The sequence below is a fragment of the Helianthus annuus genome, chromosome 4, assembly GCF_002127325.2.
Source record: "Helianthus annuus cultivar XRQ/B chromosome 4, HanXRQr2.0-SUNRISE, whole genome shotgun sequence".
Taxonomy (NCBI): domain Eukaryota; kingdom Viridiplantae; phylum Streptophyta; class Magnoliopsida; order Asterales; family Asteraceae; genus Helianthus; species Helianthus annuus.
This window is the reverse complement of record NC_035436.2, coordinates 204,563,032-204,580,115: the sequence shown is the minus strand read 5'-3', so window position 1 is coordinate 204,580,115 and position 17,084 is coordinate 204,563,032. Positions and strand designations below refer to the sequence as shown.

The window sequence follows — 17,084 nt, the reverse complement described above, 5'->3', positions numbered from 1 at the left end:
AGTATGATTGGTGAAGTTTGGGGACGGGTTATACGATGAGACAACAGTCAACCTAAGCTTGTAAGGCTATAGGGTATTGGGATCATGGTTGGGACATGATTTGCCACCTAGCAACATGAATGGAAGGCTACACCACCCCGTTGATTGATCCACCATGGTTTGCATGGATTAAACCATGACAACCATGGTCTTCCTTTCCATTTTTCAAGAAATCATTTCTTTTTTCTTTAGACAAAGATAAATTAAAACAAATAAGAGATTAGTGGTTTGGGTCATGAAGACACCCTTAGGGTAATGATTTTGGACGATGGATTAGAGGTGGGTTACATGCAGTGGCGGACCCAGGATTTTTTTCCAATGGGGTCCAGTTTTTTCGATACTTGGATTTTTTACACCCAAACGATAGAATTTTCGGGTCGGTCGTCGTTTGGGTTGGGTCGGGGTGATTTATTGAGCTTGGAACCTTTAAGAAAGATAAATAAATAACAAAACAACACATGTCTAAGCATAAAGGCATAAACTGAGTAAATTTTCATTCATTTTAACATTTTAAAAGTGTATTTTAACAAAAAATCGGCTGGTATTAGACTTGAACCCATGATCTCTTTGTTAGCAAACAAGGGATTAACCACCACAACAGCTTTGCTTTTGATACTATGGGGTCCAACTAAATATTTTTATGGGGTCCTTACAAAAATTAATATACCGAATCTACTAATTTTTTAAAAAAGATTGGGGTCCGTGGACCCCGACCCACTCAATGTGGGTCCGCCCCTGGTTACATGGCACTAACGTGGAGGGTCATGGTGGTCATGAGAGTCATGACCACACCCTATAGCATAATAATACTTATAATACTAATAAATTCATAACATGAATAAAGTTCTTAACTCATAATCTTATTAGCAAATCCAACCATTTTCCGACAACAAAAAATTTTAATTCTTTTTCGGATCTTAAAAGTACTTTATCTTCGTTATTATCAATCAAATATTCTTCACAAGAGACGCATAAAATAAATAAATAAATGGATGGTGGAAAATATAACACAAAGGCGGAAAAAAGATAGCTTTCCCGCTTCACTTTTATTCTTAGTAGTTTTATTACATTACCATGTACCGTTTTATTCATAGTCTACCAAAATACATGGATTCGTTTTGGCACTACATATCACCTAGGATCTCTAGGGGTGCGCTTGTTCTTCCGCGAACACTCTGGCTTCTGCTGCCGAGTGACAACATTGTTTACATTGACCTCCATAATACTTGCAGCATCCATGATTGCAATGGTAGCCACCCCCGCCACCACAACTACCGCCCTTGCAGCCACCACTTCCTCCACAATTACCGCCCTTGCAGCCGCCACTTCCTCCACAATTACCGCCCTTGCAGCCGCCACCTCCACGATATGCTGGTTCTACTTCATCGCTAGCTCCTTTTGCTTCTTTACATACGGAAGTAAAACATTCATTAGATCTTCATTTTAAAGTATGTATCTGGAAAAGAACAGTTATTTTAGGACAAACTGAAATATAAAATTACAAACCCTGAGTCGTGGTCTCCTCGGCGGCTAAAGCGCAGGAAACGAGAAGAAGAAGAAGAAGTGCAAAACCCAAACACGAGTTGATCTTCATTTTTTCAGCTTCAAAAGAAAAAGTTTACGTTGGTGATGATGTGAATAGAGTGAATGATCGGGCTTCTATTTATAGTGAAATCAGGCTTGTGGATCATCATTTGTGCATGCATGCTAGGATAAACATAATCTGTCAATGTCTCGGTGTCAGGATTCAGGCTGTGGCAGGTGTTGATCTAGTGACACCTGGAAACTGAAGTCGGGCGTGATCAAGTGTTAAAAGTCAAACCTTTCGTCGATCACTTGTTTTTTGCTTTCTAAAATTGTAAAGAAATTGATAAGAGGTGGAAGTACATATGAAACAAAAAGTTCTGAAAACATTAACTTACTCCCATCAATCCTCCGTTATTATAACACTGTTAGTTTTATCAAAATTTCAATGATCAATTATAATTATAAATTACTTTAAATTATACAGATCTAATAAAATTAAGTACAAAGAAATAACTATATATTGTTGAAGGAATAATTCAAAGTTGAAGAATATAATGAACTATAATATAATTTGCTGAACGGTTAATTCATTTCATGAATATTTTATACAAAACATACAATATATGCAAATACTTTTTTTCCAAAATTATGCACACATAATGTTGTAGAAGTATCAGGTTCCTTAATATGCCAGGCGGCAAGATGGAAGATCCACCTGAGACTCCAATCTTGGATCCGAACTTGAGAAATGAGCCACAACTCAAAGGTTTAGTCAGTGCATCAGCATGATTCGCACAAAGATACATGGCCCCAGAGCTGTCTCCGAAATTTGGGCCCTATTCGCACTAAAAGATTTGGAAGTAAAGCTCTCGATTAAGTATTTATAAGACTATACCGATTCTTCTCTATATTTCAATATATCACAATTATCCATGTTCGTAAAGCGACTACACAACTCAAATATTGATTAAAAACAAGAAATCCTATTTTTATGTTACAAATAAATTAATACACCTAACATTAGTTTCAACACCCCTTCGGAGAAGCAAAAATAACTAACCCTTGAATACTTCAACAAAAAGAACTATAATATGTATAAATATGTCCAAATTAGTTTGACAACATGAACCTATTCATACAAATAAAATAAAAATAAATAGAAATGGATATAGATATTGAGTTTTTCTAAGTTTATATTGTAAAAGATTAAATGATAAATAAAAAACCTACAAATTTAAATAAGAAAATATGTAAAATTCGTTATGTAGACGATTAAATGAGAAGAAAAATATAAAAGAACTTACAAATTTAAATTTATGGAAGCCCAAATTTAAATGTAAAAAATCAAAATTAAAAACTAGAAAAAAAAATCTTGCAAAGTTGCAATTGGTGACTTGGTGTGAGATGGGCTATTTCACCCTGTTAATAAAACTAGCTTAAATCAGACTGTGGCCTAAAGAAAAGAAAAACATGGAGAAACCAAATAAATTAGAAAAGCAAAGATACTAGCAGGATTCGAAACCCGGAACCACGAGTTTACCTGACAAGTGACGCACCCATTGAGCCTTAGAACGCATTTGTGTATATTTTATACTATAAGTTTATATATAAAATATATAAATATATATTTTATAAAATATATATATTTTTTAAACATTTTGGGCCCCTAGATATTTGGGGCCTTATGCGGTGGCACCTCCCGCACAGACCCAAAACCAGCTCTGCGTTGCCCCTCTGTTGTAAATAGTGATAATCAAGTGTGACATTCTACACTTGTGAATGACAAACAAGATTTGCACAAAGATACATGGCCCTCTATTGTCATAAATCAGTTGTAGAGATTGCATAACAGAGATACCAAGCTTAAAGTAATAAATTTTGTACTCCAAGACATTTCATGTGCAGCATTAGCAAGAGCTCTATATTCTGCTTCGGTTGCTTCGGTTGGGGATCTGGAGAAAGACTATTGTCTAGAGGATTTCCAAGAAATAATGTTTTTTACTTAAGAAGATAAGAAAAGTAGAAATAAAACAACTTGTCGGGTTGAATCGCTTGTTTACGAGTCACAGTTTCAGGTCATGGATTTGGGTCAGAATTATGTTGAAACTTGCAGTAGAAGTAGTGTGTTTTTGTCACTTTTAGTTTTATGTTATTAGGTTAAGAAGTCGGCCTAGTTAATGGATAATTTGTAACTAGTATTTAGGAGTGGGCTGTACACATTTCTGAAACGGGTGTATGGTAGTATGGGCTTGTAAAGTTGCTAGTTTTGGTGTAATTTACTGCATCTTTCTTTATGTATTATGTATTTCACATATTTCATAATTGTGTTTAACTTTGTAATCAAAGCTTGATATCCAACAATTGGTATTAGATTGGAGATCGAGTGAAGAAGGGATTGTATTCTGATTGCAGGTCAACGGATTGAAGGTTTCTGTTCTAGATAGCAGAAACGAGTCGAGATTTAGATCAAATCACAGGGCTTGTGATGTGCGTGAATTATATATATTTTTAATAATGATTTTTCACACAATTCGGTTTTATATTTATAGAAATGATTTTCACCTCAGTACTAAACCACACACATAGGCAAGTGTACCTATCGTATATGTAGTACAGTGTCGGTAAGAACCAAGTATCAATCCATGGACACGGTAACTTTTGATACTAAACTTTTGTTACTTCAAAGCCATTTCAAACAATAAGTTGCCAGTTTTCTAAATTATCATGCAAATAATAAAAATACTAAGTTAACAAAATTTAACAATATCTAACGAGAAGTTGCCTAAACCAAGTATCCACTAATGTTCGTGTAATGATCTATGGGAAGCACTAATGATGACAGTAACTCTCAAGTAACTAAGTCCCAGTCAAGGTCGCCTAGTTTTCTAATTTCTTCAGAAAATTTAGAATGAAATAACATTCTAATCACCAAAAAATCATTCTTTTTAAGCTCGTTTGTAAGTTAATGTTAATTTTTAGACAAGAGTTACTCGTCTGTTAAAACTCCTAACTCGACAATCTAAGGAAAACTAATATGAAAAACACACTAATCACCTAAAGTTGCTTTTAATTAGATAGTATCCTAATGTTGTTCATGATATGAACTATGAGCATGATTATACTAGATAACAATTTTGTCCTAAATCATCAATCTTACACAACTAACATACTCTAGAATCCACATTAACACTATTATGATATTTCCAAATCCAAGTGCAAGATTACATACACATGCTCAAATCTTCATCTGTTTCATGTTAACAACTACCAATCTTATTCTCATGCCTTGAATCAAACCAACTAGTAGCAAGATTTAACAATCATAATCTACACATGGGTTTTCCAACATGTCATGAGTAAATAACAATCATACATTCTTGAAATCCAACTTTAGGCAAGCATATAAAATCCCAGAACAATAATAGAGCATATCATAGAGATTAACATAAACTTGCCATCACAATTACTTCCAATTCATCACATTAATAATAGTTTCAACATGGTTTAGACAACCCAAATGATTAGCCTCTAAGACTCATAAAAAACCACAACCATACTCGTAAATATGGAAGAAAATATGGTAGATCTAGAGTTTTTCAAACCAAAATGAGTTAAAGTGAGCTATGTGGTGTTAGATCTTCCCTTGGAGTGCTTTTTCTTCAACCTTGGCTTCAAATTCTTCAAGAGATGCGTGGAACCGACTTTTGGGGCTTGGGAGAACTAGGGTTCGGTCCCCCGAAGTTAGATTCCTCAATTGAGAGCTAAAATTTTGGTTATATCAGACCTGGCATCGCACACAGCTGTGTCGTGAAGTGACACAGTTGTGTGGACCGTTACTACTTGCTGCTGAGATCAGGGTGTGAGACCAAGGCTGACACAGCTGTGTGCCATCTCACTCAGATAACCAACACCAGCCGTGTCTAGGCAAAATTTCCACAAACTTCATTTTTTCTTGAGTTTTCCGCAACGAATCACCAAGAAGCTTTCCAAAACTACAATATTCAAATAAAACACAATTATGTGTCGATTCAATCGAATTTGTAACCAAAAATGTAAAAAAAATGGGAGATAATATCTATTAATAATATGTATATTTATTGACATATCAGCTTATTAACCTAGTTTGTTGATTGAAGAACAAAGGGAGATTAAGCAACCAGAAGGTCTTAATCAAAGTAATAAAAATAGTAGGTGAAAGCGAGCAAAAGGTGTTTGCAAGTAATACTTTAAAGTAGTGTTTTTAGTTGATTACTAAACCTTGGTTGTGCAGTAAATCACAAGAATGGCTCCACCCCAAAGGATCAAGAATTGGTCATCGTCAAAGATAACAACATCGTATCTCTTTAATGCCTCGTGTTGTCATCCACAAATTACATGGTATGGGCCATGAGGATGCAGGTGAATTTCAATATTCATGTGGTGTGGTATATGATTGAACCGGGAACAAATCTTGATGCAAGAAAGATAATCTTGCAATGGCTCTCGTGTTCCAAATCATTCCCAAAGAACATATTTTCAAATAGGAAATCTCTTAACCACAAAGCAGACATGGGCCGTTCTCAAAACCCGTTATTTGTGTGCGGATCGAATCCAAGATGCAAGAATTCAAACTCTAATGGGAGTGTTTGAAAATCTCAAGATGAAGGACCAAGAAGTTATAAATCGCTTTGCTAAAAAGTTTTCCAAGTATGCTTCTCGAGTCGCCTCACATGGTTCAGTTATAAAAGAAGCAAATTGGTTAAGAAATTCCTTAATGGGTTGCCTAACCATTTCATTCATATGGTGGCTTCTATAGAACATGTGGTAGACTTGAAGACCATCGGCTTAAGTCTTATAAAGAAAGGATCAAGAATGAGGAGATCCAACCGAGCAAAATCAACTTTTTTTTTTTCAAATTCGGATGAAAAAGCAAAGGAAAATGAGCATAGGTGTGAGCATTGTGGTTATCGAAACTCAAATCGATAAGACTATGGGTGTGGTCGAGGAGGAGGTCGGGGAGCCGTGAAGGATCGAGAGGAAGGTCGAGTACAACATGACAAGAGCCACGTTAAGTGCTACAACTACAATGAGTTTGGGCATTACACATCAGAGTGTCCAAGATGGAAGAAAAAAGGATTATCTCATCTTGAACTAGTATGAGGACGACGGACTAACACTGATATCAATAAAAGGTGTGACCAAACAACGATTAAGGGAGTGATTGTTGGGTTGAATCGGTTGTTTATGGGTCACACGGATCATGGTTTCGGGTCTTGGTGATCCGTGCATTTTAGGTTCACCTTATTGAATATTAATTAGAATAAAAAATGCACTAATATAAGTATATGTAACACCCCAAAACTTGAATGTTTATATTTGCCATATGTTCCCATATGATAAGACATGAAATAAAATAACTAGGCTAATTAACCTAGTTAAATAGTTTAGTCAAAATAAGTAAGGAATGAAATTGGAGGAAATTGTGAAAGTGTGACAAAAATTGAAGGACTAAACTTGAAAGAATTGAGTTTAAGTTTTGTATAAACTAAAAAAAACTCAGTATTTGTGTGTGTGTGTGATGGAGGTGTGGTCGACACCCACAAGGGGAGGAGGGGAAAACCCTAAACTCAGCCCTTTTAAGTCTTATTGAAGGTGGATTCAAGCCAAAACTAATGCATGAACTCGTTTTCTTGATGACCCAACTCTTGCAAACATATGGTAAGTTGAAACTTATGATTTGGTGATCTTATGTGAAGTGGGTTATGATCAATCCATGAAATTGTGTGAAATTAAGCATGAGGACACGTTAGAATCAACAAATAAATTTGAACTATGAATGATTTTGAGTAATTTGATGTTTGGGGGTGAAACCCACATTTGATGGTGAAGATGGCGACATGGGTATGCCACCCATGTCCAATCCTTGTTTGATTCTTGATATGTTATGTTGTATATGATCATCTTGCTAGTTAGGTTGAACATGGTATGAAATTAGTTTGGTATTTTGCATTGTTGATGATTGAAAGCAAGAACTAGGAAGAAAAAGTAAGAAAAATACTTGTACTTTATGTTGAGAAAGTTGTATGCACACCAAGTGTTTGATGAAATGCTTAGGTGACAATTATATGTGGAATTATATGCAAGTTGTGGGTAAATATGTATAGAAAGTGATAATGATGTAATTGTTAGCTAACTAATATGTGAAGTGCGTTTTAGATGGAGTTCATGTGAAAATTTGAATGGTTAGTATGATGTGATAGAAGCGTGCATTAGGAGTTTGTACTCTATGCTTGAAGATATGGTACACCTTAGGCGTTTTGTTGACTTCGTGGTAAGGATCAAGGGATGAATGTGGTGTCCTTGAATGGTATGTGGATTTCTAGTAAGGATAGTGTCGGGTTCAAAGATAGTGTTAAATTGGTTAATCTTGAATGATGTTGTAAGTTGTGGAATTATGAGATGACTAGTATGGAAGGAATTGTCTATGTTCTGTGCATATATGATCTTGTGGTTGTATATGTGTATTACTATGGGAGTAGGGAATGTATATGATGTCCATAGTATAATCGACTATAATGATGTGGATATATGAGATTAGGTTGATAATTCATAAGATAGACAGTTGACTTTCAGAAAGTCAACTGTGCGTAATATAGCGTAATAAGGCTTTTGTCACAAGTGTATGTTAAAGAAATCATTAAACACATGTTATATCAATATATTCTATATGTGACGGCATGAAGAACTGTGCGTAATATAGCGTAATAAGGCTTTTGTCACAAGTGTATGTTAAAGAAATCATTAAACACATGTTATATCAATATATTCTATATGTGACGGCATGAAGAACTATGTGGAATGAAAAGATGCGACTTCTAGCTTATACTTTGTGTTGTTGGAATTTGACGAGTAAAGGTTAATGTAGGATATGAATGTGAAATGAATGCAATGTTAGAATGTGCGTTTATACTAATGAAATGGTAACCATGATGACATGAAAATATAGGATCACGTCAAGATGGGAGAAATCATGGGAGGCTAACGAAAAGGATATGAGGAAGCATGTACGAAACGGGCACTTGAGGTAAGTGATTTCCGAAATCACTTCTTAGTTTGTTTAAGTAAGGTGACGTCTAGTTAAATGAGCATATTGACGATTGAAGTTAAATATGGTTTTGGTTGTATGTATTCGGTAACTTTAGCTATGTAGACCGAACGGGTCGAATAATTGTGCATAAGTTTTGTAATGATAATGTAACACGTAAAGATTAAGGACCCGGGGTAAAGACTTTAAATCAATAATGTAAGGACATGTCTTACGGACAGGTAGAATAAGTTTTGAGTAAATTGATTGAGGAATGTCCGAGATATGCGAGTTTTAGTAAGAAAAATATGAATGGGTCAAATAGTTGAAAACGCGTATGTAAAGCCGAAGGCTTTAAGTTAAGATTGTTCTTAGTCCAGATGTTATATTACAAGCTCATATGATAGAAAATCAAATTACGATCGCGTAGGAAAAATAATCGTGTTAAACGGACTTGCGAAACAAAAGTTATGGAAGTTTTAAGTTAGAATTTTGATTAAATTTGGAGCTGGGTATTTGCAGCAGCAAAGGACATACTTTCTGTCGAAAATGGGGTATAGCGTTGCGCGACGCCCACCCCTTATACCCGTCGCATAGTGCGACGCCCTTAACTTTCGAAATTTGTTTGAATTTTGTTGTTTTGACTCATGAAACTTATTTATAAGATGTATTTAACTGGTTTTGGATGTTAGAAAATAATTACCTTCTGATAGTCGGCACTGCTAGGTAATTATGAATAGAAGAGAGAATGCACGTAGGTTCGTATGTACGTGATCTATTTATTTGGAAGCTTGTATTTAAGATGTCTTAGCAAACCCCCTTTGGGTTGTCTTAAGTAGCGTATATGTTTGTATAGTTTGTACATTTGTTTATGTGTACATAATCATGTATGGAAGTATGTGTTTTAAATTATATGTTTGATTGCGCCTGTGTACGAAGCAGGATTTACTGCTTACGAATGGATGGGATGTGTGTGTATATTTGTATAACTTAAATAAGTTTGAGTGTTAGGTTACTAAACTGGGATCTTGAGTATGAAATGAGAATGCAGGTACACTATTAAGGACCTTGTGAAGGTTTAAGGAATTCGAATGCATGATTATACATGGAAAGCTTATTCGAAAAGGACTGGCGTGAGAAGAAGAATATGGAGTGGTTAATGGATTGCATATGTTTAGTTTAAGATTGATGTCCCCAAATCTTAATGATGTGTATGTATGTGGTGAATGCAGGTTGAGCAGACTTAATATTAACACGAAGAATTAGAGGATTGGAGATCAAGTCAAGGGTTGGGATTGTACAGAAAGAACGGTCACCTAGCTTGGATTATGTAACATATGTAGTAATATTTTATCATGAATGTTGTAAATTCTTTTAGTAAATGATAAGCATTTTGTAACTGAGTCTTTATGTAAGCAATATATTTAGTAAAGAAAGAAATTTTTAAGGCCTGTTTTCCGATGCGTCGTTAATAAGAATAAACGTAAGTTAGGGTCTTACAGTATAAAATATAGTACTCTGATTAGATTTTCTGTTAGGTGGGTTACGAAGAAAATGACCTAAAATGATAGATTTTTATAAAAGAAAAAAAGTGTATTAAGCCTTAATAATGGAACATCATTTCTGTTAGTGGCTTGGAGAAATTAAGCTACGAGTGACTAAAAAAGAACAAGAACCCATTAACTTCATTATTACTGCAATTAATTGTTTAACTATATTTACTAGTTTCTTTGCACTTTGCATTACAAGAACACGGGAGTATTTGAGCATTAATCATGGATTAAATTAGTGAAAGGAATTAATGGAGCTTAATTGTCAAGAATAATTTGGATTCAAAAATCAAAGAGATGTGGGTCCTAACTGTGAGACACCCGACTTTTGGGGTCTCAGAATGCCTGAGACTTGTGTGTGATGCAATCGGTAATCCATACCTACCCACGTAGTAGATATCGAGTGGACAGTGCTTAGCCATTCACTTTGTATTTATGAAACAGGGTCCCACATCCTTATAACAATTAATTTTGAGATTAGGTCATAAAATTAATTATTATATCAAGTATGAAAGCATTAAATTTTATAGATGTGTTCATCAAATGCCATTTCCGAGATCCGTTTTAAAAGTTAATGTGACAACTCGTAATTCGAACCTACTTCTGTGTAACGTTACGTGCTTATGTGAACTACTACGATTATTAAACGTTATGATTTTGTGTTTTATGTAATGCAATGTATGTATGTATTGGCTCAAACGCACAACATGAACCAACCGCACAATCATCACTCGAACGCACAAGGCCATTGGGCCGTATTGTTTGTACTCGGACCATAGGGCAGCCCAAGTTTGGGGTTCGGCCCATACCCTTAGCCGATTAACACTAGGGTGCTTGCACTTATCTCACATTGTTACCAAATCACACAAAAACCCTACTTGCTCTCTTCTCTCTCTCGAAGCCGGCGACACCAAAGACTCTCGTTTGGATCAACTCTTGTTCCAATCCTCTTATTCGGTTAGTGTATTGCTAATTGTTTCAGGATTTCTGTTGTAGTTGTGTGTTAGATGATATTATGATTCCTATGTACTGCATGATGAACTAGAAATATTGTATGATCGATTGTGATAAAACCGGCTCACATGTGCACTTTATCGGATGTTACCATTAAGAACCGAATAGATGATTAACCTATGTTATGTTATGCAATTCGGATTGTTAGCTGGTTGATATCGGGTTATGTATGAAATCGGCTTGCATGAGGTTGTTATGTCTCAAAGTTGATCCGATTGATTATTGGTAGGATGTGTTCTTGAAAGCATGATTAGGGTTCATATGGATTAGGTGATAAAAACTATGATTTGATCGATTATGGTAGAGGTAGAAACTGTTGATGTTGTTGATTGACTTGGTGTAATATGGAAACTATTAAATGGATTGTAACTGAATAGCATGATTTCCGGAATGATAAGATCAATCGCACAAGACTCCTGGTCGTACAAGGAGTCCCGTCGCACAAGTTGAATCAGGTCCTTTCCGTTGGGCCACACGCACACACAAACGCACAAACTGATTGGGCCGGACAGCCCAAGTGTCCAGTCGCACAAGGTTAACCGGGCCGCACAAGATTTCTGTTTATTTGTTGTTTGGGCTACATGTTTACCTGTTGGGCTTCTAATCTTTGGGTCGGGTTTATGATAAATCGCACAACCAAAGCAGATCGCACAAGTCTGCTTGGATCGCACAATGTCACTCGTATGTTATAAGTTGGGCCGGGGGGATTATGCTTGGGCCGAGACCTTTATGTTGGGCTAATTATGTGTTGGGCCGGTTCATATTGGATCGCACAACATGTTGGGCCGGAAACTTTGGGCTTATTAAATCATACAAGTTTGGATATGTTATGACTGTTAACCTGTATTGCCTAACTGTTAAGTGTTGCCATGATCCATACGTGTTTGTAACGTGTTAACTCTGTGCAATCGTACGTGCTTTACTTGAACCAAACCTGACTTGTACGGTAACCCTGTTAGGACGTGGTTGACCACCTTTAATTCAAGAACCTTTTGTGTATCTTACCGAGCAAACCAAGGTGAGTTCATTGCATTTCTCTAGCATGCGTCCCGGTGGTTTGGGACAACCAGTAAACATTTGGAAGGGAAACTCTGGGTAAACAGTTAAATTGGGTCTTGATTATTGTACATGGGATCGATCATTACCAATGCTCGGTTAGGAGCATTGGGGTTGTTAAGGGGCACACTCCCCGGATACATATGGGCACATTCCCTAGGGTATCTAGCATGAGCAATATCGTAACGAAACATTGAATCGCATTAACATACATCTGGTAACAAAACACGTTAACAAAACCTTGAACTCACCAGCGTAGTCTGACACACTTGTTGCATGCTTGTAGGTCATTAACGTTTGGAACATGGACTTGCTATCTGGGAGTGCTGGAGTGGTCATGGATCGAGGCTCTTGGATTAACTTACATTTGATACATTGGTTTTAAGCATTATTATGAAACATTTGCTAAACGATTATTTACATGCTTCCGCTACACAACACTTTGGAAATTGATATTATGTTTTATTTAAGTATTACCATTGGTTCAATGTGATTGGTGGCTCGAACTCTGATGCGTAACACGCCTCGCGGGATTTCCGCAGGTGGGATTTTGGGGGTGTTACAGTTAATCTCGATGAAACGAATTTCATAGCTTGGTATAGTAACCTAAAACAGGTACATAGAGCTACTGAAAAACTGCATGTTCTGAAAGTTCAACTGTCGCTTCAACCTCTCAAGCACCTAGAAAATCTACAAGGTTGGATTGATATTTTCAAAATTGCGAGTGAAGTAGCGAGATATGTCAAGATGTCCATATCACCAGAAATTCAAAATCGTTTGAAAAGCCTTAGTGCTTATGAGATGGTGATAGAGTTGAAGGAAATGTTCCATTGACCCAAATACATGGAAGCTTATGAGGCTTGGTGAGAATTTATCTCTTAATGCCTTGAGAAATATCTTAAGCGTGCTTGGAGACTTAGATGTAGTTGGACCACAAATCATAATGGCACTCACATCTATTTCACAAAGAAAATTGTCAATCAAGTTGTTGATAACATAAATCTAAAGAGAACTTTGGATGAGTTAGCTGACATAAGTTGGAAGAACAAGAGAAGATTGTTCATAACAAGGATAAGGGCAAGTCTGTCTTAGGAGTATCCAAAAGACAGAAAACCAGGCCACGAGCTCAAATTGGAAGGTTTCCCATAATAGCAAAGGCGAAGGAATGCACCAGTGGCATTTGCTTCAAGTATTTTGCAACAGGTAGTCTTTTGACTCTACCCTTTAAGGTACTTCACCGTGAGATTTGAAGATTCAAGTTCCTTTATCATGATGAGTTTATTGTTACAATTATTTCAATTTATTATTTTGCAGGATAAAATATTTATTTGGATAATATTTGATAATTATGGTCTAAGTAGTTCTTGCATAGATTATCTGTTGTTTAGAGCTATGTGTTAGATAATATAGATGTCCATGACTAATGTAAAACATATACTTATGATCATGTATTCTAAAGTATGTTAGATAATATAGATGTCTATGACTAATGTAAAACATATACTTATGATCATGGATTCTAAAGTATACGTGTCGTGTTAAGTCGACAAGACGATTATATACACAAGTTGGTTCTAATGAAGATATTATATGGATCGATAAGTCCGATGAATCTGAACTTTTGAGCGTGATAAGAACATGATCATTAAGTGCGTGTGTATTTCTACAAGGGATTTGATGATTTCCACCGTATTTTCTCTAACTCCTCCGATGTTCTTGGTAATTTCTTTGCTCTAGATACTACTTTTTAGCAATCTTCCCGGTTTAGGGTTATGTTTCTTTGCTACACCACATATAGCATATTGTTTACTGCATCATTGTATATCCTCTTATTCTAAAGATATGAAGAAGAGATGTGTTAGTTTTGTTAGTTGTGATGCTATTGAGCATGCTATCGTTTATATTGTAATGCTTTTATTGTATCTAAATGTTTCATGTTGATTGGACTTTGTTTGTCTTTTATGGTTCTTAGTAGATTTTGGTTGCATAACTGATGAATCATGTTCGACATCTGGGACTAATATGATAATATTTGGTATTACGATACTTCCATATGTTTGCAGTCTTGTTAAATTTTAATAATTTGCGATTTGTGGAGTATTTCAAAGCAAGCATTGTTTGGATCATTACAAATAACTTTTTGTAGCTTCAAAAGCTATAAATTTTAACTAGATATCATTATTGGGAAATTATTAATGAAGTTTGGTGGGTAGTGGAATCAAGTCTAAATTCTTGTAAATAAGAAACAACTATACAACTTGTTGATTCAAAACATCATTAAACATGTTTAAAACTAAGTGAATGTTTAAAACAGCTGTGTATCGGATAAACTCGGATACATAGCCTAAGTGAATATTCGAGTATGAGAATTCTTGGCTAAAATGATCTAACTGTTGGGATTCTTTCTCGGTGAAATATGGTTAAATCATCATTAATAGGTTATAATAAACCGTGATCACTATTGAAATTGGTTTAGGTTCATCATATTAATATTAATTAATTAGTTCTAGAGTGAACACTAGTGTACTTGTAAAATGAGTGAACAAATCCTGGTCATTCATCAAATCGTAATATACACATTATCAAATCTTGGCCACTGATTTACACTTGTATATACACTTGTGGATTGATAATTAAGGGCAATGATTAGTTAACTAGTGTTTACAATAAAGGGTTTGTTCACTAATGAACCTAACCATATATATATATTATTAACTTTGGTGAATCGTAGCTTTGATTTTTTTTTTCTTTTTTTCTTTTCAAGATTTTATTTACATATACCTTGACTTTTTTCATTCTTTTTCTAAGTTTCAATTACACACAATATTGAACATCTTTAACCTAATAATTTTATTTTTTTCTTATAATTTTGGTTTGTTAGTTTCTTTTTATAAGACTAAACATGCTCATTTGAAAATTTGTTTTCTATGCTCGTTTGAGTTTCAATCAAATACTGTTTCGGATAACTGGATGGTGCAAAACAAAACACAAAGCAAAGTTGTAATACGATGCCATATTGCCATGTACCGGTTTATTCAGTGTCTACTAGAATACACGGATTTATTCTTACACATAACTCTAAGACGTCTACGGATGTGCTTCTTCTTCAGCGAAGGCTTTGGCTTCTTCTGGTGAGCGGCAACATGTTTTGCACGGAGAAGTAGCATGTTTATAACAGCATTGTTGAATGCATACTCTGCCACCATTACCACTGCCGCCTTTTCGTGGTCTGTTGAAGAAAACCATATTACCTTGACCTGCTGTGTTTACCTTATCCCTTACATCTTTTACTTCTGCATTAACTAAAGAAAAACATACATTAGATTTCATTACCATTGTTATACATTATTAAAGTATTTATAAATTTATAAATAACTTTGGAAATGACCCTGGGTCGTCGTGGTCTCTACCGCCAAAGCGTAGGAAACGAGAAGAAGAAGAAGAAGTGCAAAAGCCAAACACGAGTTGATCTTCATTTTATCACCTTCAAAAGAAGTTTTGTTTGTGATGATGTGAATATGATGAATGTATGGCTTGTATTTATAGTGAACTCAGGGTTGTGTAACAACATTTGTGCATGCATTATGGATAAGGATACAGTGTATCCGTTGAACCGTACGATGTCTGGTCTGGGCTTCTATTTATAGTTTACTCAGAGTTGATCTTCATCTTAGCAGCCGGCAGGTGTCTTCATGCACGGACACGTGGAAATGGAAGGCGACTGTCATCAAGGGTTCTAGTCAACCATTCGACTCTTGTTTTGGCATTCTAAAAGTTTAAAGCCATGCTAATTAATGTGATGAAAAAATTACTCTACGTCAATCCATTGTTATATGTCATTTTAGGTATTCTCAAATTTCTATATGTGGGTGCAGTTAATAACTTCATGTTAAAAGATATACATATGTTAAAAACTGAAATACAATGAAAAAACATTATATAGATGTTTAACAGGACCTTTAAAAACCATCGTGAAATTATTGCGTATAACTACTTTAACTTCGCATCTTAATCTTTTTTTTTTTTATCTCTTAAGCGGTGTACTCAAGTTTATATTCGTACCACCTAAGAGGATTCATTCAATAACAATTCATGGTGTATCTACATAGGTTCTAGCTAGAAGTATTACTATCTATATAGTTTATGAATGCTTAAGTATGATTATGACGCCATATTTTGATGATCGTGTAAGTATTTCCTCTACAAGAAATTACATCCATGACAAGGGCTATCGCCAAGACATTCCGCCATCGGTATAGTAGATCTTATCACACTAGCGAGAAGCTAGGCCAATACAGAAAACGACAAGATACAAACAAGAACAATAATAAAACAATGAAAGCGCACCAGTCCATCGAGATTGCCTTTGCTTTGTTTGTGATCTTGAGAAAGCTTGTACTTTTGATTTCTATTCAGCCCATTTAGATTTTTCTTTTGTTATTCCACCTATGCCCGGGGTTAGAGGCTTTTAGATGTGGAGAATACTATAATCCGATTCCTTACGTAAAGTGAATTAGGATTAACTTAGAGTAATTTATGAGTAGAATTAGAGCGACATTCACTTCTAAAAATGTTTCTTCCCTTCTCGTTTTCTAGGCCAAAGACATGTAATACTATCTTCAAATTTAACCCATCAAATTCCATTTAGCCAATATTGCACACTAATAATTTGACTTTATTTCCTGTTTTTCATATTCTTGCACACAATTCGTTGGAACTTCACCATTTAATTCCACTAATTACTTCACCTCCTTGTGCAAAGTGAGGTCTTTAGTTAATTACTATCTCCACCAGTTAATTTCGTCACTATTTTTAATCGAGATGTTGAACTTTAA

General features: G+C 35.3%; 1 protein-coding gene and 1 long non-coding RNA gene across 3 annotated transcripts; both read right to left on the bottom strand.

The window, feature by feature from the left end:
* Positions 1 to 1,044: 1,044 nt before the first annotated feature.
* LOC110935333 (late embryogenesis abundant protein M17) lies at positions 1,045 to 1,688 on the bottom strand. 2 transcript variants are annotated; one of them, XM_022177749.2, is made up of 2 exons: positions 1,546 to 1,688; positions 1,045 to 1,443 (listed from the first exon to the last, which is right to left on the bottom strand). In XM_022177749.2, exons 1-2 carry the CDS (start codon positions 1,631 to 1,633, stop codon positions 1,184 to 1,186), a joined length of 348 nt encoding a protein of 115 aa, XP_022033441.1. In that variant the 5' UTR covers positions 1,634 to 1,688; the 3' UTR covers positions 1,045 to 1,183. The 2 variants fall into 2 exon arrangements, with proteins under 2 accessions (XP_022033441.1, XP_022033442.1); XM_022177750.2 differs by having other exon boundaries at positions 1,045 to 1,440.
* Positions 1,689 to 15,245: 13,557 nt separating this feature from the next.
* Positions 15,246 to 15,781, bottom strand: LOC110935332. Its single transcript, XR_002589052.2, has 2 exons — positions 15,638 to 15,781; positions 15,246 to 15,542 (listed from the first exon to the last, which is right to left on the bottom strand). It is a non-coding gene; the product is annotated as an uncharacterized LOC110935332 (long non-coding RNA).
* Positions 15,782 to 17,084: the final 1,303 nt, after the last annotated feature.

Bases quoted from the DNA above. Each gene is read 5' to 3' on its own strand.
- LOC110935333 (XM_022177749.2), bottom strand. From the start codon at position 1,633: ATGAAGATCAACTCGTGTTTGGGTTTTGCACTTCTTCTTCTTCTTCTC. The intron at 1,444-1,545 runs GTTTGTAATTTT...CCGTATGTAAAG, and splicing joins CGAGGAGACCACGACTCAGG to AAGCAAAAGGAGCTAGCGAT.